Below are 26202 nucleotides of genomic sequence, written 5' to 3' on the forward strand. Positions count from 1 at the left end.
AATTGCAGTATTTGGAATACTGAAGTTTCTCTCCTGTGTTGGCAAGTCAAACCACTTGAATCAAGTGCAGCTAAACCTATCACAGTCATAACAGCTAAAAATGCTGCAGTAAGCAGAAGCATTTGTGAAGTTATGTTTTCTGTGATACTTGCACTGATTAATGCCATGTGGTTAATTAGGAATGGCAGTAGCACAACTGATCCCTCTTGGGCTACTGTTGCTGTTTTACATATAGGAGTAGAAGTAAAAAAAAGTAGAAGTCACTGTGGTCAGAACCAAAAGAAATGCTGAGTTCAGTACCTGACTTGAGCTGTCTTTATTTAAAGAAGAAAGTAGTTTCACCTGTTTAGCAAAATCCCTTTTAAAAGCTGTTTTACTTTGCTTCCAGTCAGGGAAGATAGATGTGTTCCTGGAAAGATGATTTATTGTGGGCTGTAGTTTGCAAGCATAGCACTTTTCATCTAACCATCCATTATGCTTATTGTATTTCTCAGCCTCCCAAGTAGAATGCCTTATTTGTCTGAAAATTCACTACAATTCCCCTAACAGGCTATGACTGTATCTGTTGGATTTTTGGCTTGTTATACTTAAATATGTAAAAAGGGCACAAACAACATTTCATACATGAACCTCTAGGATTGGCCGGTTTTCTTGGACAGAGTGTTTAAAATTACAGAGAGCTGCCGTTCTCTCTGTTAACCTTTGGCAGAAGATGACTAAAGGGAAGTGGATGCAAGTGGCTGGACTGCTGGGTTTCCATTGACAGGAGTAAATAATCCTAGAGTAGTTAATAATGTTTTACTACAACCTTACAGTTTTGAACTAGATGACTGGCTAGCTCAAAATTTAATTGTTGAAAACAAATTGCTATGATTTAATGGTCAATAAAAGAATTTTTAGATCTTCTTTATATGCTTACAGTGCCAGTGTTTCCTCTGTCACTTTTTTTTTTTCAGAGATCAGTGTATAGGCCTGTGATGCTGTTGGAAGTTAACTGTGCCAGTCTATTACCAATATTGCCAATCTATCTATCTATCTACATCTGCTTAACAATTTGCTGCAATCACCTGGATTTTTAACAGGAAGGTTAATAGTGTGATAAATACATAGGGTTTTCTGGGATGATTCACCATTTCCTCTAATTGTCCCCTGTTTTAAGCATAAGCTCATTTCTGGGTAAGGAAATAAGAATATAACAATGAGAAATACATTTAGGAAATGTATTTCTAGGTGCCCAGTCGTAGCTGTGGAAAGCTGGTCTGTAGACTTGGACTGTTGGAACAGGTTGTGGAAACTGAGCAGCACAAGTAATGTCTCCATGCGCAATGAAATGGTCATGTTGTATTTTTCTCATCAGGTCCAAAGATAAAATAGACTTTAGGAGCAGTCATTTCAAGGGGAAAGCTCTTGAGACAGTGAATTAGGGGATGTGCAAGAAAGTTTGCAAGTTTATCTGCAGAAAAAAATGCCAGGTAGCAATGCAAAGGAAAGCAAATGTCCAGCTAGACTTGAAATAAGAGGTGAACATTGAGGGTCACAAGTAGTGCTGCTGCAACATTAACAAAAGGAGAATAAGGACAGAAAAAGCGCTGCTGCTGAGTGGCATGGGTGGTTCAGTTTCCCCTGATGCAGAGGTTGAGTTCCTCGAAGCCTTCTTTTCCACCACCAAGATCTACCAGAAGTTTGTACCTACAAAGAGGATTCAGGGAGGAGACGATCAACCAATACTGGTTTGTTACAGTGCTGGGACTTGGTGGTTGGTAGCAGCCCTCTATAGAAACTGCTGGCTGTCCTGTTGGACAGTAGACTGAAGATGAGCCAGCAGTGTGCTCCAGCAGTGAGGAAGGGAAAGTGTCCTGGCTGTGTCCACAAGAAGTTAGCTAGTAGATTGAGACTATCAGTTTTCACATGATATTCACTATCTGGAATATTGTGTTAAATCCAGTTGGTGAGCCACCAACATTGTTGGATTGGACACATTACCATGTCGATATTCACTATCTGGAATAAATAAATCCAGTTGGTGAGCCACCAACATTGTTGGATTGGACACATTACCATGTGAGGAGAGGCTGAAGTTCAATCTGGAGACCAAGAAGCTTCAGGGATACATAATCCTAACTTTCTAACCAAGAAAGAGGGAACTGAGAAATCGTATTCTTTATACATGTGGTGGGAGGAACAGGAAACCTTCATGAGCTGAAACATGTCAGGTTTTCACTACAAGGGTAATTGAGCTCTGGAAGAAGTCACCCAGCGATGCTGTGGAATATGGCCCTGGGAGATTTCCAAGACTCAGCTGCATTAAACCCTGAGCAACCTAGTCTGACCTTAGAGGTGATCTTGCTTTGAGCAGGAGACTGAGCTGTGAGCTTCTGAAGGTTCCTTCCAATCTGAGCCATTCTGTGTTTGGAGCCAGGATCCACGTTACGCAGAGTCAGTGGGAGCTGCTTTGGCTTTCAGGGTCCTAAAATGTTCCGGGTAGCCTTGTTACCTGAGAATTTTTGGACTACTTGTTTAAAGTCACAAGCTTCCCTTCACTTAAAGGGTGAATTTGAAGGAATTTGAATATTCACTGGCATTTAATGTTTTTAAGTAAGAGTGTACTGGGAATTAAATACAAGTAAGATTTGATATTTAAAAAACAAAAGATTTGCAGAATGAGAATTGTTTCTATCACTAGTAAAAAGTGTACCTGTTACCCTCAAATGCAGTTCTCTCTTACATGCTCATGTAAACTAAAAAGAATGATTTAGAAATTTTATTGGGATAAATGGAGTAAATTCTAACTTGATGATTTAGTACTGCAGTGATGCTTCAAGAAAAAATAGAAAACTAGCATGAGGATGAGACTCCATGAAAGGATACAGAAAATGAGGACAGTGGTCAGTTTATAACTTCACCACGTGTGCTGCTGCTTTCACTAGGTATGCAGGCTGTTGCAACAGGATGTGGGTTTGTGCCTTGGAGACTTGTCTGTGTGTGCTGAGTGGCGAGTGCGTGGCTGATGGTGGTCTCTCAGGGTTCCTGGCAGACACAGCTGGGCTCCTTCCTCCCTGTCCCCATGGTGTGGGCACCCAGGCTGTGCCAGGCAGTTGCTGGGTAGAAGTGCATAGTTGCAGGCCTGGCCCAAATGTGCTTGCCATTGCAAATGAAAGAGTTTGCTATGTGATCTGTGTTTAGCTTGGAGTTAGGTAGGGTGTATTAGACTCTCTTTCTAATTCTTTGGGGGAAAATAGTTCCTTTGATAGGTTTGCCCATATGATGTTGGCAAGGCCAGCTGTAGTACTACACAGATACTTACTGGCCTCTCACAGTGAGCTGCATTCATGTTTAGCATTAAACCCTGGCACCCTGTTCTAAGTTGAATTGCTTGCATAGTTGGCATAGTCTTACTGAAGTAATTGCTGATGTATGGAGCAGTGTTTCATGGTAAAACACTCTTTCAAGTGCCTGAGTCATGTTAGAGGCATGTCTGGAAACTGCTGAAAGAGATTCCTTGTTGGTTTCCTTTGTACTCTCATTTCCTGAGGAGTTTATTAATTTTCTTTCTTAAAATGAGGGGTTTATTAATTTTCTTTTTGTGTAGACTGACATGGAATTGTGGTGGCCTCAGCTAGGACAGGCTGTGTCCTAGGTTAGTTGGGAAAGGTATTAGTGCTGTGGATTGACACGCTGACTGTGACACAGATGAAATGCTTTCCCCTTTGTGTAGCTGACTGCCAGTGACACACTTTCTGATATGTGCATCAGGAAGCATTCTGCTACATGATGAGCACAGAAAAACAGTAGAAGGAGATTCTGTCTTGATTTGCTTAGAAAAGGCTTTTCTTAGATCAATTTTCTTTTTTATGAGCTAATATGCTGTTAACTGTTTTAACAAATTCATGCTGCTTTGTTTGAAAGTCCTGGAAACCAAAGGCAGGGTTTGCAAAGTATTGGCAAATGTATGCAGGAATTATCTGGCTTGTTCTTAATTTTGCTGTATAAGTTGTTAAACAAGTCTGTGGAAGACCAGCGCTGACAGGAGGCTGGAGTATTTGTCTGCCAAAATACTTCTGTACAGTACTGCAGTAGTATTCCACAGAACAGTGTGAGAGAAAGGACTGTCTTAATTTGAGGTCATCATCTTAAATATTTTTGAGTTCTTTAAGCACTGAAGCAGCAGTGCCTAATTTAAAATAAATCAGCATATTACTTTTTTCTGTGGTATAAACTGGGTAACTTAGGTAATGCAGAGGCCAAATCAGAATTCTGCTTTTCCTGGAGCATTAGGACAGCGGCCTGTGAATAGGGCTTAAACTGTAGCCTGATAAGATATGGCACTTCACTAGAGCTGTCCTGGAGTAGAGAAGTGGAGTAGAGACATTGAGTCAGTTTGCCTGAAATGCTTCACTTCTGGTCTGTATTTCTTGTGCTAGCACATGTGTCGCTCTTGGGAAGTGACTGAAATTTTTACATTGTTTCTCATGTTTCGTCCCTGTCAACCCACCCAAATGAGCCAGATTCTGGCAGTAATCCCTCATTCTCCTAGATGGCATTGAGAAGTTTAAATCCATAGGTTATATTATTCAGGTATGTTGAATTTTGATTAGAGATGTTGAAAGAATAAAACATTATCTTTAAGGTGAAGTCAGAATATTTTGTTCTTCACTGTATCTTATGTTTTATCATCTGATGCTGTAGGCACGAGTTGTTACTCACCTACTAATGCTTAGTTTGTTCTTAATTAAATTGTTGATGGAGAGTGTTATCTAAATCTTAGGTATGTCTTACATTGAAATGATGAATTTATCAGCCAGTTAATAATTGTGCAGGTTATTGGTTTATAACATAGAGTTGTAACTAGACCGAATACTGGGATGTTTATAGGGATTTTTAGTTTTGCTTTGGAAAGGAATTTTTTGTGTTTTAGAGATCAAGATAAACGTAAAATATTTTAACTTTAGTTTTCATTTTATAAGGCAATTTTTGTGTATGTTGACCTTAGATCATGGCAGTATCTTTTTCAGGAGGGTAAGCATTTCAGAAACTGGGGTAAGAATGTTCAGGGATAATTGAAGGAATCTATTTCAAGTAAATATAAGCAGAGATGAAATGATTAAGGAAATAATTTTAGATCTAGTTGTATATTTATGCAGGGTCTCCTTGCTAGCAAATTCTCGTGTACACTGAGGTATTTTGAGTAACAAATCTAGATCATATAATGCATAAAAACAAATCATTAGATTAAATTTACAGTTGATCCAAATACAAAAAAACCTGCAGATCCTTGAAGTTGACAGCTCTAAAGGTGGCAGTAGTAACTGAGAATTGTTAGTGGACATCCGGCTAGTGTACAGATTCTACAACTGAAATAGTAGGCTTGTGTAAGATGAGTGGGTTGACTGTTGAGTTTGAATTACATGGCATGTTTTGCTGCTAGTGGTGGGTGGCGTAAGTCCAGACACTCAGGTGGTGGACTCTGGTATTCAGTTTTATTGACGTGTCATTGCCTAAAGTAAAAGCATTAGAAAGCTCAGTTTATTAAACTGAAATTTTAGATGATGAGTAAGGAAATGTACAGCAATATTTTTCTTGCCACGGATAAGTACACAAAAGATTAACAGCTGTTATTTACAGTAGTGGTCTTTTCTGTTACTGAGTTTTGCAGTTACAGAATTTCTAGTGTGTGTCTCCAGTGTGTGTAGCCACGAAGGAGACTGTGTTTTTAAACTGTCCCCTGATCTGGGAACAGTTGCATCTGGGTATTACATAGGATTAAACAGCAATCATTGTCAAAGCCTATTTGGTAGTAAATCCAGGCAGAGCAACTGTTAAGCAAACTGACAGTCAAGCAAAGGGTACAGGCAGAAGACACTCATTGACAAAGACGACTTGGATTTGGAACTGTACCGTACCTTTTTTCATCTGACTGCTCAGACAAGATTGAAAAATGTTTTGACTTGGAAATAGAACAGAGAAACCTAGCATTTAGGGAAACTGCATCACATTTACTGGGGTCTTGAACTCAGATCTGAGTATTTTGAAATAGGGATTAATTTTTCTTGATAAGGCATAAGAGTTTAAATTGCTGCTGTTCCCAAACGCTGTTTAGCTTATCCATTCTGTTGGCTGCAGATGTATTGAGTCTCTGTGAGTATGAACAATGTGTTCATATAAATGGGATGCAAAACAAAAAACTGGTGTATTGATACTTCTGAATGGTAAGTCACTTGAGTATTTCTTGAACTTTGTGTTGTACTAGCATATTATTATCTAATACTCGAAATTGAATGTGTAGCTATAATGTGGTAAAATCATCTCTAGTTCTTAGTTAATGACCTTGTAAGATGGAGAAACAGAAAACATAGCTATGGTGGGTGAAACTTGACAGTGCTTGACAATGTGTCAAAGCAATTCTGTATTCTTTTACTCTCCAAATAGATGTGGGTAACACTTCATGTTTTAGTATGATGTAAGTGATAATGGCAGCTATGGTATTAGGTGTCAATCAAAATAGCGTGCTTGTAATATTAGTCATCCACTGAAGGGAGCATAAATGCAGATACTAAACTCATTATGAAGAAGGAATGCCTGTGGTGTGTTCAGGGCGAATACCACTTCCAAGTAAAGGAAGCAGACTATAGAGATAAAGGATGTACACAGATAAGCAAATCTTGTGCTGCTTGTGTCAAAATAGCATTGCTCACCTGACAGCTATTTGTTTAAAGATGATCTTTGAGCCAGTTGTTTTCTTGCTCTAAAGCTGCTCTTCTAGAAAGTGAAGAATTCAGAGGATGGCATTGTAGCTGACTGGTGTTATGCAGTAATTCTGGCCTTTGTAATTCTATCTGTGGCTTTCCGACAAGTGCTCCTGTCTGCTGTAGGTTAATATTATTGTAATGCAGGGTTTCCATGATGCTTCCATTAAAAAGAAGTAAGCATATCTTCTTGGAAACAAAGAAAGCCACTGAAGATCTTTTCCAGCTGAAGACTCAAGCTGGCATATGACAGTTAAAAAGTTAACTTTACAGGTAACATACTGGGCATGCCACAGTATGTATAAATCCAAACTCAACTGAGCTACTAATGTGTGGTACCCCTGAATCTAAATATATGGGTGCAGTTGGTTTATGTAACTAATTTCCTGTGTGTTTAATGGGCTGGAATTTCAGAACTGGATTAGCTCAATGGTCAGTTACTAGAACCAGCTCTTCACTAATACACTGCTGTCCTACTGTACTTCATCAGTGTGTAGAGATACCAGGCATGTGTTGAATAAGCAGACATATTTTCTCTTGGGTTTTTTTTTTTTTAATTTTTTTTTATTTATTTATTTATTTATTTTTATTGTCAGTTTAATGCTGATAAACTTTAAAAAAAAAAGTCCATATTATTTGTATCTTTTGCTGTGTGATCTGTTACAGGCATTTGTGTTAATTATAGGCAGTCACTTTGTTGATATCCTGTGCCTTCCTGCTGGAGGTACACATACCCATGTGGATGGAGTGTCCTGATGTTGACCAGTAACTTTTGGTCTGTCCCTTAAGGAAGAGAAAGATGAGTAATTCAGCCTACATTTTTTGAAACAATATAATATGTAAGGTGAGTTACAGATACTTGACTTAACATGCTAATAGTAGACTACTGCCATGGTACTGATTAATCAAACTAAGAATCCCCAACCTGCTTTTGATAATTACTGTAAAACTCTGGCTTAAGCTGGCATTGCCACCAAAAGGGAATCTTTGCTGTATTATGCTTGTGACAGTGCACTGCATGGAACTTGACCGAGCCCATTCCTTGGCTTTTGGTGTGTGCCGGTGCATGTGTGCACACATTTGCCCCCACAACTATTTCGTGAGCTATCTATAGTTGTTTGCACAGATGTTTGTACCAGAAAAATTAAAATACTTTAGTTTCATAGTGGACTTGTGAGTTAGCTTTTAATGATTGAGTCTTAATGCTAATAATTAATTACCTCCTTTCTAGAAAACTGCAAGTAACTTTCCTCTAAATCTTTGTCCACTAGCTGCCATTATTTACTTCCTGCCTGTCCCATCTGTGTCATATTGCATGTAAATGTTTGATAGAAGTTTTTACAGTGTCTGGTATAATGAAGCCTTCAATTCCGTTGTAATGTATTGGCAGGTGCTGATAAACTACCAGATAGCAACACTGGGCTGAACTGGTGAAATTGAAGCAGACTAGAAAGTTTTACTTCCTATCTAGAAGCTCTGTAGCAATTCTTTCTTGCTATAACTCTAATCTGAGAGTGATTCAGTTATTTGGATATAGCAAAGCAAATATTCAGTGGAGATAAAGGGCTATTGTTCAGAATCATAAGCCATTTCAAACAGTTCAAGAGCAACAAAAAACAGGAAGCCGCAATAAACTTGACTGTCACATTTAATTGGAAGCCTTTATGAGAAACCAAATTTTTAAATACCAATGCCTTTTAATGTGGAATAGTATGCTCTAAATTAGAAAGGTAAAAAAAGTCTGATAAGGTCAGGGAGCTTATATCCATAGAAAGTAATTGAGCCAAGAGCCTGACAGATGACAGTTCAAAAAATCTGAATGTAAGACTAGACATTTGAAAAGTGATTTTAATGGCAGTCAATTACCCAAAGAGGTCAAAAGCAGACCTTCTGTAAGGATGGGATTATCTCACATCTGCCAGCAATGCTCACATTTGGTAGGCAACTTAAGCTTCTGATATTGGCCCTGTTTCAGAACTCTTTGAGACTCATTCAAGTTCTTTTCTCATAAATCCAAATAAACTTCAGCTTTGTTGATTTTTGAATCTTAAGTGAACTTCCTTTACAAAACAAAGCTCTTAAGAAGGCATCCAGAGATGCTGGATTGTGGTGCTGTAGCGTAGGTTCCTAATGTTATCATGCATATCATTATTTCAAGCATAAGTGACAGAGTAAGTCCTGTTGGTTGAGTTCTGCTTTTTACAGTCTCAAGTACTTCATAATTGCTTTCCACAGATGTTGAGATGATAGTACCACTTTAGGTCTGCTTTGAGACCAGGCATTTTTGTTGCTGCTGAGAGTAATAGTGTTCTGACTAACATATCCTGCTAGCTTGCTTGCTCCTCCTTCTTTCAAGGGTTAGAAGCCACAGAGTTTGTACTTGATGCTCAGTTACTAAATTCAGGACTCAATTGACACTGGAAATGTACTGATTCGAGTTAATGGGGATAAATTTGTATACAACTGAATTGTGTGTGGTAATGGATGAAGTCTTGTTTCTGGTTCTTGTGAGAATGGAAATACACTGAATCAGAGCATCTGCTGGAGGAAAGAGTCTCCAGACATCTCGTACTGCTGTACATATACTTCAGACTCTGTTCAGTAAGTTTTGGACTAGTCCTCCTGGTGCATGTAAATGGACAGTAGATAAAATGCTCCATCTGCTTTTATTACCCTTATAGTCAGGTACTGCTGATGAACTGACCTGTCATCAGCATCAGCAAGGTTGATGCAGTGGTGGTGAGGATAAACTATATCAGGAGAACTGCGTGTAGAAAGGACTTGGGAAGAACGTTTTTAAATATCAAATGCATTGCGTGATGCTGGTTGTATGCACTTGTGCTGAGTTAGGGAAGCATAAAAAGGAGGCTGTTAGGAGTATCAGCTATGAGAGCTTTTGGGGGAGTCTGTCATGGAGAAGTTGCAGTCCAGCTCTTGCAGTCTAACTGTGCCCTGGTACATAATGTTGGACTCAGTACACTTCCCCCTGTGTTGAGTCCTGGATGTATTCATTATCCGTCTATACCAAAATGGCTTGTGCTGGAAAGTGATGTGATCCTACTTCCTATTCAAGCTTACAATAGCTGCCAGGTAAAAAAAGACTCAGTAAACCTCTGACGTAGTTAATATCACAGGATTTTTCTGTTGAATAATAGTAGGTATGAGAGTTGGCAATTTGAATGGCATGTCAGGGTATTGGAGCTCAAAAGCAAGTAAGAATGACTTGTGTGCAACAAAAGTGGCTCTGTACCAAAAGCACTTTAGTAAAGAATGCTTCTTACTTAATAATGTGAAAAAAAAAAAAAAAAAAAAGAAAAAAAAGCCAAACTAAACAATATAGCAACTGTTGCTGCACTGATGCCATAAACTTGTGTTTTAATGGGATGAGAAGGGTGGTTGGGTGTGTAAATAATAAAGATGAAAACAGCTTTAGAGAAATCCAATTCCCTTTTTGTTACTGTTCTACTCTACAGAAGTTAATATTTCTAATTAAGCTTGCTAGGTTACATGGAAGCACACCGATGGACTGCTAATTGGTTTTAAAGTTTAAAATCTTTAGAGACAACGTTGTGAATCTATAATGATGTCAGGAACTGAAGACATGAAGGCAGAGGCATTGTTAAAATCTTACCTAGTGCTTTTAAAATACATTGTAGACTTCTGAAGTAATGGATTCATACACATGCCAAAGTACTTAGCTGCTTTTTAATGCAATTAAAATGTTAGCTCCTATTGTTGTCTTGAAGAGCTTTTCCAGGAAATCATATGCATTTAGAATTTTTTGTAGAGTGAGTCAGTGTAGCAGAAGACCAACAAACTCATTTTAATTGAGCTTAAATTAGGCCAGTTTTGTGAACTTAATTAAAATACTGTAACTTTCAGTGGTTGAATCATTGTCATTATCCTGATTTGCTGATGGTATCACATGGTATCTGTAGGATACTGTATAATGCCTCGTAAGTCTCAGCATGTTCTTTAAAGGCATGGATCAGAGGTGCTTGAACATGCCCATGTGAGGAATGCCCTCTACTGAAATAAAATAATACGGAAAACATTTGCTAGTGTTGATATTTAGCAGGTAGTGTTATGGAAGTGAATGGCTGCATAGTTTGGGCATATAGCATCTTTGTGTTATCCATGCTCTAGAAGACTGAAGGGTAAAGCTGGTGGGTCAATACTTGCTGTCTGTGCTAGCAGAAAAGTAACTGTATTTGTTACTTCAATGGGAACAACCAGATCAGCGCCCGTAGTTATGGTGTTAAAAATTTGAGCATGCATTAGTGAATGCTCACAACTATTAGACTGCATTTGTTGTGCTGGCAAGTAGCAGGAGGTAGTAAATTGCAGTCAAGTTTAAATAGCTTTTTACTAGTTTGGTCTATAAATTGAGCAATATTTCAAATATGATCTTTTTTTAAGTTAAAGGAGAATTTGATTAGTGCACTTGGGAGTACAATGCAGTGTCCCTACTCTCAAATAACTGTTGTTCCCAAATAAATATAAACGTAATTAATTGTAAGAAACATTATTGTAATAGATTCCAATTGTTTGACGTTGTATGTGAATATTAAAGCTGTAGAAACAGTTATCTGAATGTCTTTGGAGCACTATATGTGCAGATTCCTGTCCTAAATAGCACTGGGAGCTGCTTGCTTTGTCTTCTCTGTCTTGGTATGGCATATGCTGCATATCCTTAATAAAAATTATATTGAAGCTTATTTTCTCATGACTTGAGGATAGGTGAGCTGCTGAGAAATGCTGGATTTGGGTGCTGAGTTTGGGACAGCGCTTCTGACCAGAGTCGTGAAAGTGCACATGCTGCATTTATAGTAACATGTAGCTGTTTGCAGAAATGGAAGAAAGTGAAGGCAAGGTGTTAATCTTTTCTCATTGCAGTAACGTAGGCGCTGAGTAAGTTGGAGTTCACGAAAAAAATCCAGCCTTGATTTAGGTTAAATTTGTGTACTTCAGTAGCTGTGTTAAATGTAGCTCTAATGAGATTCAGGCTGCTCGCCTTTGTCATCTGAAGGAGATAATCTGCTAGAACAAATTTGATAAATGAAGAATGAAATCTCCCTTTCTTAGTCGTGACAATCTGCAAAATCCTTTCTGTTTATTCTTGTCTGAAATCCGTTCATAAAGCTAAGCGTGCTAAGGGTCTTTTTCTTTCTAATTAAATTTCCCAAAGGGATCAGAAGGGGAGGATTTTCGGCAGCGAGGGGAGAGGAAGGTTGACGTGACTCTAAATCGCTTCTTTTTCTGCCTCCGTGCGGTTTGGGGGGTGGATGCGGGGATGCAGCTCTGGCAGCGCTCCCCCGAGCAGCGCGGCGGCTCAGCCTGCACAAAGGCGGTGATGTAATGCGTGCTGTAATGCGCTGCTGCGGCGGGCAGGGGAGCCGCGCTGCCGCCCGCCCCCGCCGCTGCCCCGCGTCCCTCCCGCGCCTCCCGGGGCGCCCGTCGCCTCTCCGCCTTCTCGGCCTTCTATTGTCTTAAACGCGCTTTTTAAGTTTTTTATTTATTTATTAGTTAACGCGGCACGTGTGGTCAGAGCACACACCTGCTCAGAGTAATTGAGGCTAGAATTTCTAGCGTAATCCTTGAGCAAACGAGACGCGTGTTGGACATCCCTTTTGGCGTTCCGTGCTAATCTTGCTCTCCCTTGAAGGCAGGGAGGGAGGGAGGGAGACAGGTTGCTGTTAGCAACCGCTCACGTACTGAAAGTGAAATACCCAAGCTTTAATTCCCCTGCGGACTCCTCATTGCTACTCTCTTTTTTTACAAATTGGTTCCTTCTAACGAGTAGCATATGTTAATCAGTGTTTTAAGTAAAATCAGCTCGGTAAAGAGAAAGAATAGGGAGATGCTCTGATGTAAAAGTTTATTTGCCCCCTTCTAAATGCTTCTAACAGCCACATGTGAAGTTTAAGGGTAGTATAAAACAAGCTAGGGACAATGCTTTTTCTCTGTCGTTTGGCTGAATAGCAACTTGACTGTTTTTGCAATGCAGGATGAAGAAAAGCATCTCCCCCTTCTTACTCACATCGATCTCATGTATGTGCATTGTAATGTGTTAGAGAAGCTGGGATTCATCCTACATTTCCTGTATCTCAAGGCATTTGGAGCTCAAGCTACTTACAGCTGCAGACTAATAAAATGGGAATTTGAAGGAATGAAAGCTCTGCACGAATCAGGTTATTTGGCATACATCTTGTTGCAAATGGCTAGTTTTTCCACAGAAGGAATATGAAATATCCTGCAAAGAGAGAAGGGGTAGGGAGGAGGAATAGTCAACAGAAAAAAAGGATTAAGTATTAATGCCTCAAAATATGCATTTAACTGAGTATAATTTTTGCATATGTATTTCCATAAGGTGATGAAAATGTTGTAAAAGTGTGTCCATATTCAAAAAGAAAAAAGGGTGGAGAACAGGAAAAATACCATAACCAATAAATGCCTATTCTTGGGATCTGTAAATGATAGAAAGCCCAAAAGTAGTACTTTATGGTATAAAAAGGTATTTTTACTGAAAAATATGCAATCTAGTTTGGGGTATTTTGATTGATTTCAGGGCTGATGAAAATAGTTGTTCCTATTGTTGCTCAGGATGAAACAATGCAGGATGATTTTCAAGCTGTTTTAAGTTGCTTATTTTTACTGCCCTTGCTGTAGTCTTCATCAATTTCACTGTGGAAAGAGATTTCTCCAGATGGTGGTTTGGAACAAGAGCCAAAGGACATGATCTAAAATGTTATGTTCCAGCTGTTGCTGCACAGAATTCAGAAGCTACTGCCTTCCACTTGATATGTGTTTTGAACAGAAAAATAAGTAAGATTGCTTAGAGATCTTGTTGTTCAAACAACTGTGTGTTAGCCAGTTTTTTATAGGAGGCTGGGTATCCTCCTGATAGCCCTGAGAATGTAGACCTCTAAGCCATGAGTGTCTGTAGCAACAGTGAACAGGGTACGTGTCTGACTGCAGTGCGAGCTGTGTGCTACTGATGGACACCCTGACAAAAAGGTTTGCTACCTCAGCAGGGCAGTGAATTGAAGTATCACAGCACTTAGAGATGGATGAGCAGTTCCCACCAAAACAAATGAACTTCCAGCAATGTCGACAGGGCAGCAAGAACAAATTCAACATTGCTAAGGGACAGAAAAATTTAGGAACACCGCTCTTTTCATTTAAAAGGGGAAAACCGGTCAGATTTTGATCATCTCATCTTAAGTTGCATTTGGAAAATGGACGCTTGTACTTCTTCTTGCACATTTCATAGGATCAAAGAGTAATTCAGGTTGGAAAGGACCTCACTACATGGATAACTTTAAGCTTCTTGTTGCACACTTAAAAGGAAATCACAGATTTTTAGCAATGATTTAGCATTTGGAATTTTCCTTAACTTAGATTCTTAAAACAGCTCTTCAACAGGTTTTGCAGCATGCACCTGAGGTGGCTAATTTCCTGGTAATTGCTCCTGAGGAATAGCTGAGTATGCCAGCTTCCAAGAAAAGCAAGGCTATTCAGTCTGTGAAGTTGATCTTGTCTGAGTATTTGCCGTCAGCTACACTAGCAGTCTTCTCTTGGCCCACATCTCTCTGCATGACATTGTGCTTCTCCCATAATATACGGAGATGGGAGGTGTGTCCTGCTGTCAGGACAAAGCAGAGAGCTGTTGAAAATGGTAAGAGAGAACCTCTTAACACTTAGCAAATGTGCCAAAACCTGAAAGTGACTTAGAGCTAGTAACCTTCTAATGAATCTCATTTTCTTATTTCAAGGCAATTTCTCAGCTGTCCGTTTCTGTCAGGTCCTAGTTGCCACTGCATGCCAGCTCAGTACAGATGTGCTGCAGTTCCCCACAGCATGTATAGAGAGTGCATGGAATGCAAAACAAAATGGGAATAGGAGGGACATGTCTGTGAGCTGTTGTGATTAAAGTGAGAGTTTGAAGCTATAATGTTTTTTGATGAGTGGGTCTTGAGCCTGATCAGAGCTGCAAGGAGTCAAAGGTGTACTCCTGTAGTTGCTTTGAATTCAGTACTAGGATCTTAACATTAAAGGATTACATTGAATACTTTGCATAAGCTCAAGGCTAAGGCTGCTGGCACGACTCTGAAATCACGCCGCTTCAATGGTATGCCCCTAAACTGTATCCTTGTTGAAGTCCCCCAGTGATTTTAGAATCTGGACTGAGAAAAATGAATGAATAAATGATGAATGACAAGGTTACTAATGTTGTCCAGTGATCTGTATGCCATGAAAAAACCTGCTGATAGTTCCTTGTTAGCTCTAGGAAGAAAGATCTGCAGTCTTAAAGATGCCATAAGAGGTGTACCAAAAAGTTAGTGTTCCTCAGATGATTTTGAAACTGGTCATCTGTGAGCTTATGGAGCTTGAGAAAAGATAGGAGATTTGCAGTATTCACCATAATTTTCCTGAATTCTCTTGCTTTGTTGCAATGTGAAAGATGGTGTGAGATTTCTGAGCAGCACTGAATGTAGGCAATGTCTATAATGGGAAGCGGTAACAGTGCACTTGGTGAATTGACAGCTCTGATTGCTCTATGAATCCTTTACTTGCATCTACAAGTTAAGCCTACCATAAAACTGAAATTGGCACTTCAAATACTTGAGTTAAAATCAAGGAAAGCTATCAGTAATTGCATACATGCAGTAACTTTAGTTACCTTTTGCTTGCCTTTGCCACTCCTTTGGGGTATATTCTCACTTACTGATGGGTTTTTGCCATTTGCTGCTTAGGAAAGTTCAGTTTTCTTTATCACCTTTGTCTTAGTAGTCTGATTTCATTTATAAACCCAAAGACTTAGGGAGTTCAGCAATCATTTTTTCTGAATGTGATTTTAAAAAAAAGAATCCAGTAGTTGTGCTGACTTATTATACTGGTTTCTCTGTGGTAACTTCAGAATAAGAATATAAATGTTCTCACAATGGCTGCTTGTGAATCTCCTCATATCTTGTTTAAAATTATTTCTCACTGATTAATACCTTATTTAGAAATCTACTCACTGATTGATTTTTAAAGCCTCCATATTAAAATGGAGAATAGGAACCTGCTTTGTGCTTTCTTTTTGGACACTTGAAAAATGTGGGACATATTGTGCAATTTATTTGCAGCTGAGGTTTATCATACACAGTTAACTGATAAACCAAGTTGAATAAACCTTTCAGATTCTGGGATTTAAGATCATCTTTGAAATCTTTTGGGATGTCATCTTGTGATATGGGGAATGAATAAGAAGGGCAAATAATGAAACCCTAATCAGTCTGTAATGCACTAATCTAATTACATATGAGCTTCTCTATGCCACTCTTTTTTCCCCCTCCCCTTCTTGCTTGATTAACTATGAAGCAATTTGTCTTGAAATGTAGTTAGGATAGTTGTACAAATAAAATGAGAACAGCTCAGATTTCAGTGTCATGTCATTGATGTAAGTCATGCTGTGAAATAGAAAAAATGCTAAAGACATCAACATCTTGGATTATTTTTGCTTAATTGTTGGTTAGCTACAGTTCAGAGATTTTCTGTTCCAAGATAAGGCTTAACACAAAGGGACTGACCAGTGGATGCAAGGAGTTGTGTAGAATGGTTTGCAGTTACGACTGCCTTGTCTGGGTGAAGGACATTGGTGCATTGGTTGGGAAACTGTCCTTCCCAACCATGGAAGTTGTTCTGTCTCTCGTCTTTTAGCAGATATTTCTTTTCACTTAAGACTAACCTAGATCAGTCCAGTTGTTACCTAGTAATAGGTAATTAGCAGTTCTGAGTGCAATTTCTATGTGGGTTTTCTTTTTTCCTTCCTGTAGATCTTAGCATAACTTGCATTTTTGAGCAAAGGTCTATTGGATTAGGTCCATTGAAGTGAATACTCTATTGGAAAACAACTCACTGAAAGATGTTTCTTCGATTCAGCATGGGATTTCTTTCAAAGAAGAGGTGGAGGTTGAAGTCTGGTGCTAGAGTTAGCAGCCTGGCAGATGAGGCACTTGCTTTCTGCTGATGACACAACAGGGAGTCATTCTGAAGTCCAAAGAGAGCCTAAAGCATCAAAGTAATCTGGGCTGAGTCTGGCTTTTTTTGTTTATGCCTGTTCAAAGGTATTGTTTTTATTTGCAATGCGAAAAGCAGTTGTGTTATTAGGAGTGTGAGTTTTTAGGATGAGAGCATTCCCTTTTGGTGTTTTTGTTTTTCTTCAGCCATGTTTCCGAAAAGTTTCAAGCCAGTTGTGTGTGACAGCAATGGATGAGTGCTTGGTCAACATTTTGGCTAAAAGGTGCTGCTCTCAGCCTCAATTTCTGAGTCTTTTTCTTGTCCTAATTTCTGTTCCCATCTTTTATGTTTGTTGCGGTAACTTGAATGATGCACATCACTGAAGCTGCCTCTAAAGTAAACACTTCACTGTTATTGTGGAAACTGTTTTCAACATTGGTTTGTATCACAGTTCTGTAATCAAGTTGTTACCTTAAAAGATGCGCGTAAGGTAATTTTATCTGCTCCTCCGAATTGTGTGGCTGAGTAGTTACTGATCTTTGCAGTGCAAGATGATTAGCACAGTTACCTCCTTTCCCTCAGCCTCCGCATTAGGCTAATCCAGCATTTGTCTGGGTTGTGTGAACTGCCACACTGAGTACCTATTTCCTGTTACCCCTCTAAAGGTGACTTTCTCCATGTATTTCAGTGCCTCTGGGAAGTTTCAGCAAGCTGGATTTCTGGGAAGCAGCTGAGTTCCCGGAATGCTGTGATTTCTAGGCAGAAGGGGGCCGTGTTACACAGGGTTACTCTCTGTCCTCCAGGGCAGATGGACGGGCAGCTCTGCAGCCGGGTTGTCACCATGGGATTTGGGAACACTTGCATTCCAAATGAGAAGGGGCTGTCCTGGCTGCTCAAATAAGGGTCTCTCTGAAACCTCATAGGGTGATCTCTCTATCCCAAAATGTTGTCTTTTCATGGGTCTTTAAACTTGGACAAAATTATATATTGCAGCAAAATTTCTTCATATGGCGTGAGAAAAAGGGTTAATATAGAGAAGTCTGCTGAATTTGGCTAATTGACCGTGTCTTCAGACTCTGAAGTTGTGGGGGCAAAGAGAAAATGGTGTGTTTGTAGGGTGGACTTCTTAATTTTCCAATTTTTTAGGAATGTTTAGGTGACGTTTTCTTGATTCCATGTTGTAAAGATCTTTAGTTGTGTGATACAGCATTTAAACAGCTGTTTTTTTGATAAGGATCTGTTTAGTAGGAAACTGTATGTGGCAACTCAAGGGATTCTATGATTGTGTAATTCTTCATGAGGGCTGGGGAGAACCTCCTGTATTGAAATGGACTACATAATGGTGTGTTACTTATTCTACTGAATATATTGCAGTTAATAATTAATTAGCATAATTTGAGCTTCTTCCCTCTTTGCTGGTAGTTAGGCAAAAAGCACGTGTATGGTGTATGTTACAACAGAAGGGCATCTGCTACCTATTAAAAATGCAAAACTGTAAAATGAGTATTCCTTTAATAGGTATTGAAAATATGAAGGATGGCTTTCCAGTCTAAGACTGAAACGGTTTTTAAAAGATGTAGGATTTAATATTGAAAGCAACACTTTTAAAGTCAGATTGCCTTTTTTTTTTAGGCGGAACAGCGTAAATACGTGCCATAGGCGCATACTGTGCTTCCAAAGGAGAAGCGTGTGCTGTGGGAATCCCGTGCGGGCCGAGTGGGAGCCAGTGCCTGCCCTGGGGCTCGGGGATGGCCGTGGGGGTATCGGGGATGGCCGTGAGGGTATCGGGGATGGCCGTGGGGGTATCGGGCATGGCCGCGGCCCGGTGTCCGCCGGTGGCTGCGCGGGGCGGAGCTGCGGGCACTGCGGCGGCACCGCGGCGGCGGGAGCTGCAGCCGGCCGGGCCGGCAGGGATGACATCACCCCCAGGAACATGTGATGCAGCCGGCTGGCGCGGAGGATGCTGAGCCGTGGAGGGAGAGATTGGTGCAGATATTTATGGCATTTCATTTGAGTGTGGTAAATGCCTTTTAATTTTTTTTTTTTTAATTAAATCCTCAGATCCACGAATGTTTTGTGGAGAAGAGGCTTTGGAAAGGGGGAGGGAGGACCCACCCCAAGCCCTTAAGAACTGCTTATATTGCTGGTTTTTGTTTTATTTTTGCTTCGTTGGAGATAAAAACGATACTTTCCTGCCGTATTCACCCTCTTTGCTCCCCAGCATTCTTTCATCTGTTGTAATCCCCACAGTCTTTTCAGTTAAGCTTTAACACTGCAGAACTGGAATAAAAATAGACTGTTTAGAGCAGCAGGAATATGATAATCCAAGGCAGTCAGCCTTAAGGATATGCAGATGCAGAACATGAGCCAAGCACTAACGTATTTGCTAGGGTGTTTACCTTGAGCGGCCCCTTAATAGTCAGAGAAATGTTAGCTAAATGTTTCTCGCTTCTTACATGCCACAGGCAAAGTAAAACGTGCAGCTACTGCGCATCATCATCCGAGGTGAAGTAGTTTAAGGGCTTAGAAATCTGAGCAAGCAATTGCGGTAACATCAGTGTCTTCGGTAATTTTGAGAGACAGCGAAGTACGGCACTAGTTTCTGCATGCTTTTTAGGTGAGGAGAAAGTGTTTTCTACCTCCGAATTTACTGTAAAGAAAAAGAATTGCCATGGCTGATATGAAAGCTGAGCATGCTAAATTGGCATTAAGCTTATGGTGGGTAGCTCAAAGCACATGAAAAAAAAAATAACTCTGGAAGTGTGCCTGTATGCCTTAGCAGTCAACTGAAACCCAAATATTTCAAGGTGGAAAAGGGTATTTGCTGTCTTTTTAGGCGATTTATTTAAGCCCAGGCTTTTTCTTAAAGCTATTTAGAGTTTTAGTCCATAACAAACAGAAATGTAGCAGGAACAAAACTGTAGGCAGTTTCAGTAAAAGGCTGATAACCATAGCCCTTTCTCTAGAGGAGTAATAATGCATGAGGTTCCTTTTGCTGTGTCTTAGAATCTTGAGAGCCTTGGTACAAACATGAAAGTAAACCCTGCACTGCTTTGGCAGTCTGGAGTTGCTGTGTAATTGCAAAATACTGTCCATCATGCAGAAACCCTCCATGCTATGTGGTTACCCAAGGAACCAGTTTTCCTGGTCTAGCCTTTCTAAGAATGTGTACTGAATTTTGGGATTGTTTTTGGTCTGTGGTATCTATGGAAAATACAAAGAACTAGCCAGGGAACTTCCATCGTACCGGAAGTTGATTTCTTTTCTTTTCATTTGTTTGCATTCTGTGAGTGCTGAGACAATGCCCTGGTTGAACACTTGAGTTATGGTGAACTAGAGGAACCTGCAGCTGGCAGACATTTGTCTGAACACGTCTTAAAAATCCCCAGTCATGGATAGGCTGTAGTCTTCTACAGGCAATCCATGTGCCGTTCACGGTTCTTTCCTTTACAAAATTTCCCGCTGTCTAGTAAACCTCTTGCTATAATTCGAAGAGTTTAAATTCTGTAGGCTTTTGTCACCAGTAGGCTTTGTTCTGAGGACTGCCACCCCATCTTCCTGCAGTTCTTCACTCAAAACAGATGCACAGGTGAGGATGGCATGCACACACCTGACCATTTTTGTCCCTTGGGTGTTGTGCTTGGTGCATCCTGGGTCTGTTTTTAAGGGTAGTCCCCACAACAAGATACTGTAGTGGCACAGAAGTCTCAGTACTGCTCTCTGGAGTAGAAAACCTCTGATGTAATTTACATATGTGATGCCCTGAAGTATAGGTCTTACATTACTTGATGACACTAGTTTGATACCTTCAAGTTTCAGTTTAGAAATGCATGGCTTTTTCATTTAAGCTCAGAGCCTGAGACCAAAGGATATGACGCATTTGGATATTTTTGAGGAGGAAGAGTCTTAATGTTGCTCTGATTTTGTAACACTTTGTTAAGTCTTCTGATGTTTACATTCTTTCAACAAACTTTCTTACACACGGTTCTGTAAATAACCTATGTTTTGCATTCTTTCATGGAGGTGGAGAGAATTGATGGACCCTTGGTCTGTCCAGTGGCATTGGAGAGGTGGCACTGTCATCCTCCAATCCACTGTCACCTTTGGAAAACTGTAAATGTTGGAGTCAGAAAATAAAGGTGCTTCTTTTTGTTCCCCTCGAGAGCAGCAGTGTCTGTGTCATCATTTCGTGCCTTATCACAACATCTTAACAGTACTTTTGTGCTTCAGTAGTTATAGAGAAGCAATGAGCTTCCCACTTAGCCCAGCAGGGGTACTTTCTTCAGATATGGGATTATTTTAAACAACACATGAATCCAAACAGACCAGGAAGGGTTGTACAGATAAGTCAGTTGAAGATGTGTCACCCAGTTCTTCTTGTCAGATGAACAAAATCAGCCTAAATATGACCAATTCTGTATTATACAGGTGAAATATAATGTAAAGAAATGCTTCCTAAATCTTCCTTGTCAGAGAAGGACAAACTTCAGAATTTGGCCACAGAATTAGAGTAGTAGAAATAGGAAGCAGAGAGGGAGAGACAAGCTGATGATGTGCTGCTTCGCAACATTGACTGTAATCACTCACCTTGGGCACTGTATCATACTCCATGTATGTACAGAGTTAGTATGATAAAATGTCCTGTTAGTATGATAAAATGCAAAATGCTGTTCCTATTAGGCAGCAGAAAAAAAATTCTGCTTACAGAAATGATTTAAGAAATGTTACATGTAAATAGTGTTGATGATTTTTAGCGGGTATTTTTTTGTTTTTGGGTGGGTTGGGGTGTTTTTGGTGGGGTTTTTTGTTTGGGTGTTTTTGTTTGTTTGTCTTTGTTGTTGTGGGATTTTGGGTGGGGTTTTTTGTTTGGGATTTGGGATTTTTTTAATGGTAATTGTTCTAAGCATACCTACTTCTTATAGCTTGTTACTCTTTATCCCTACTGGGAAAAAAAAAAAAAAAAGAAAGAAAAAAGAAAGTGGGATTTGGAATGCATAAAAGCCATGGATTCATATGACACTTTTCATTAACCGATGAAAAAGGCTAATTCTGGAATTTTGTTTTCTACTGAGGCTTGCTAACAGGCCTTGCTATTTGTGTTGAGCTGGTCAAAGTTATGACTTGTGCATTAATATGTCTTTAAAGTTTAGTTTATTTTTTGACAGACTTTTATTGTAAGGTTATCTTAATTCCTGTAATCATAACATTCCAAATGTATTCCAAAGGTAAATATTTTTCAGTGCATTCATTAAATGTAGAAGCTAGGCTTGTCTGAATTTTTGACTAATCATCTTCTCTTCTTTTTTTCAGGGTTTCGCAAAAATGATGAAATGAAGGCTATGGAAGTATTGCCAATTTTAAAGGAGAAGGTTGCATACCTTTCAGGTACAGTTATTTTCTCTTGCAGAATGCCCAACTGTGTTGTTAGTAGCATATAAAATGGTATTTAAAATACTTCAAATACTACAAAATTCATGGAACACTAGGGCAGCACTGATTCCTATTGGATATCCTAAACATAACATAAACATTTTGAAAGGCATAATGAAGGAGGGATTTGTTTTCTTGAATGTGGAACATTGCTAGTTTTTGTCTTGGTCATGTTAAGTCCTGCATTCCCCCTGGACACATCACTATTTACAGCAACTTATAACCTGCTGTTCTGACATCATATTCCTTTTCTTATTTCTGGTTCTTCTGATGGGGAATTTTACAGATATGCCTTTGTTATTGACCCATCTGCAGCATATTCTGGAGAAATATGTCTGTTGCAGAAGTGAACTTCAGTTGTCTGTCTTTTGAAGTATACTTAGTATTTTCATGGTGAACTGACTTAGCATGTAATTTTAGGTAATTCCAACATGAACATTGAATTTGGTTGGTTACTGAAAAGGAAGAGCAGGAGGATTTAAAGATGGGATTTATACGAGTTAGTATCATAACATAGTCTATAACTTCATAAGTATCTTTACTTGGTGGAATGATGGGTTGAGGTGCTTATTTTTGTAAACTGCATTTTAGTGTGACTTTCTGTTGGGATTAAACACCATCATTCTCTCGGCCATAATATTAGTGTCAAATGATTTAGAGGACAGTCTCATGTTTGCAAGTGGTTTCCTGGATAATTTTTCAAGAATGACAGAAGAAAGCTCTTGTCTGTAAATACTAAAACACATACAATTATTCCTGCAGTTGTACTCTTTAAGAGATTTACTGTGCATGGATGATGATGCCTGCATGTACAGCGTGTAGTACATAGTACTTTATCCTGTCCAGTCTGCCGACTAAAGTAGATGTACAAAGCAAAAAGATGTGTGGGTGAAGGTTTTTGTTTGTTTGTTTTCTTTTTTTTTGATGCTATTTTCTTAAAAGATCCTGGCAACTGTACTGAATAAGACCAGTTTTCCTGGTAGCATAGTAATTTGGGAATTGTAGTGCTGGTGAAGACTTGCTTAGGACTCTTTATTTTTAGAGGGAAAGAAGAGGAGAAAAGGAGGTTAAGCACAGTATGTCAGTCTCTCATTACTTTTTGGACCTTGTCTTACGTCATTGAATGAAAATGTTTTCACTCCAAAACTTCTGAATTTTTAAGTTGTCCGTACTTAGTTTATTCCCCTTAAAAGGGACCTGAAAAATGATGAATTTTTTTAATGTTAATTCATAAGCAGATGGCATTCTGAAAGGCATTAATTCAGTGAAAGTGAAATGGGCCAAATGAAAGATGAAGATGAATTTAAGGGGAGATGATAAATTGTGAAGCAGAACAGGGGAGGTATTGGCAGAAATAAATGGTTGCCAACTTGCCTGTATGAAGGTAGCAACACCTAATGGAAGAGTGGAGCAAACAGCTGTGGGCAACATGACTGGCTAGAACTGATCTGCCAAAATCCATAGTTTCACATTTCCATTGCAAGTGAAACTCAAATGGAATGAGATACATAAATAGTGCAGATGGATTAAAAAACCCTTAAGTACAACAACCTACAACAATACTCTTCAGTGCGTTCTCCCCCTTCCCTCAAAAAAGTACCATCACCACTAGGACCTAACCTAGTGCAGCTAGAACTGTCAAGCTTTATACCTGGGAACACAAAGATATTTGTTCATTTGGTTTCATTCATTTGGTTTACTGAACAGATTTTCACCTAACTGAGAAGTAAACTGCTTGAGTCTTACCACTGAAATAGTTACATCTCTAGGCTTTTCTATGAAGTCCAAATAGAATCTCGGATGCATTTTTTTGTGTTAAGTTTAAACTGAAACATGTCAAAGTACAAATACTCTCATATCTACACATAGCTAAGCAAGGAGAGCATTTTCTTACAAGGTGCAGTTATCTTGATTTCCTGTAGGGACATAGCCCTCGGTAACTTGCCTTGCCATAAAAGCCAACTGTTTAGCTTTCTTTACCAGAGTATTTTGTAACTAGGTTAAAAGGCATTTCTTAAAAAAGCTGCACTACTCAGCCTGTTGGATTTTAGTGCCATTTGGAGGCCATTGAGAATACTGCTGTTAGTGATGTGCACTAAGCAGAAATGATGCATGTTAGGTGACTCGCATGAGTTATTGGATAGATGTTTGTGTGACACGCTTTGGCATAAACAGAATATCTCGATAGTGGGGTGGGACGGTGTATCAAAGGAAATGGATTAAAATGGAAGTCTTAGTGATGAAAGCAGTAGTAGTGTAGTATGTTTTTGTTAAACATTAATAGGAGGTTGAGTTGGATGAAAACTATTGCAAGACAGGAAATTCCCACTGATGCCTCATGCATTGTTGCTTTTAACATTCTGGTTTGTCTGTGACACAGGAGCATCGAGAACAAAGGAAATGAGAGTTAGTTATTGTAAAAGGCCTAAGAATGCTGTCATTAGAGCTGATGAAAAAACCCCAAGTCTTAGAGACTTTTTTTTTTAATATTATTGTTTGCAATTTTGCCACCTGTTTTAAGACTGGACAGTCAAGTTCTTTTCATCTGAAATCAAGGCTGTATTAATTTATTACTCATCTAGACCTGGAGTTTGTACAACAAAGTTTGTCTCTGATGTACAAAAGTTTCAGGATATGATTTATCAGAAATTTAACCACTATTTTAGAAAATGGGCTTCTTCTGTGACATATGTGGAGCTAGAGCCAACTGGTGTCCAGAATGACATAAAAGTGCTATATTGAAAAATTGCATGATACAGGAGTTTGCAGTGTGGGAAAGGCCTGGAGGACTGGTCTGAGGTGACTATATGTAACAAAGCATTTGCTTAAAAAGCTTAGAGAGTGTTAAAGACAGTTTAGCTTATGCTTTTGCCTGCTAGCTGCTGCTTTTTGAAGAATATCCATCCTAAGCAATTGAGTTACTTTTTCTGGGGGGGCTGGGGTCAGTAGCACTTACCAGTTGAAAGTGGTAGATGTAAAGGTAGTGGCCTGTGGTGCAATGAGGAAATGAGGAGAGAGAGCATTAAAGGTTCTAGCAGACTGTCAACTACTCTTGCTAGCCTTGGAGCCCAGTGACGCCTCTGGAGCTCAGCAGGGGCCTCCGCTGTTGGACTCTATCTTGTCGTTTATCATTCCTTTCTCTTACAGATGCTGTCTTGTTTGTTTTTTTTTTTTCCCCCTTCATTTGCTATGTAAAAATCCTCAAAGCTTCTGCTTGGCGAGTGAGTCAGGATGGTCAAGACTTGCCTTTCTCCATTAGAATGAAACAACTCCATTTTTCATCTTATGTCTTACTTAAGAGGTCACAGAAGATAAAGATATGAATTTCCTTTTAAATTTTGCTTTCTGGAATTGTAGCTTGGTGGAGATTCAAAGATGCTTTTGCCTCTTTTGAGTTTCATTTAGTGTTTGACAGGGAGCATGTCCAGCGTAGACAATCTCTAGAGACGTTGACAGTCAGGTTTGGTGTCTTTGGCAAACACACACTAACTGTGTTGGAGGGGAGAGTGATGAATTTTTGAGTGACTGGTATTATTTATTGGTTTTATATTTATTTTTATCTTCTCTTGGCCTTCCTTTCTAAGTGATTTTTGAGCAACTTTGTTCAGCAACATGGAATTACAATGAGAAGCTGATGTGAAATGAGAAATTCTGGGCTGAAGATAGTGTTTTTTTGTGTTTACATGGGACGGGAGAAAACAGTCCACACATCTGTGGTTGAAAACATATATGTGAAGTTTAGCTTGCAAAAATCTGTCTGTGCTATTATAGATGTGTTGATAAAGACATCCTACTGGGCTTGAATTTGGTGTTTAGCAGTAGTAACATTTTGTTGTCACTAGCAAGGGGTTGGATATAAAATTGTGTTTTACTATTTGACTACAGCAAGTCTGTGCAATTTTATGGCTGAGATGAATGCATTTAAGTGGAACCACTTACGTCAGATTTTTTGCCTTATATATTAAGTGGATTCAGAATTTCCTGTGTTGCTAACAGAATTAAAAACTATAAACTGACAATTGGG

At 39.3% G+C, this 26202-nt stretch overlaps 1 protein-coding gene across 2 annotated transcripts in view; it reads left to right on the forward strand.

Moving 5' to 3' along the window:
• TRIO (trio Rho guanine nucleotide exchange factor) overlaps positions 1-26202 on the forward strand; it is a 247931-nt gene that overhangs the window by 47179 nt on the left and 174550 nt on the right. For both annotated transcript variants that reach the window (XM_041411853.1, XM_041411854.1), the window contains exon 2: positions 22059-22133. In XM_041411853.1, coding sequence (XP_041267787.1) covers positions 22059-22133 — 75 coding nt within the window. The remainder of the gene's footprint in view (positions 1-22058; positions 22134-26202) is intronic.

The sequence above is a fragment of the Onychostruthus taczanowskii genome, unplaced genomic scaffold (assembly GCF_017590055.1).
Source record: "Onychostruthus taczanowskii isolate IOZ18803 unplaced genomic scaffold, ASM1759005v1 scaffold37, whole genome shotgun sequence".
Taxonomy (NCBI): domain Eukaryota; kingdom Metazoa; phylum Chordata; class Aves; order Passeriformes; family Passeridae; genus Onychostruthus; species Onychostruthus taczanowskii.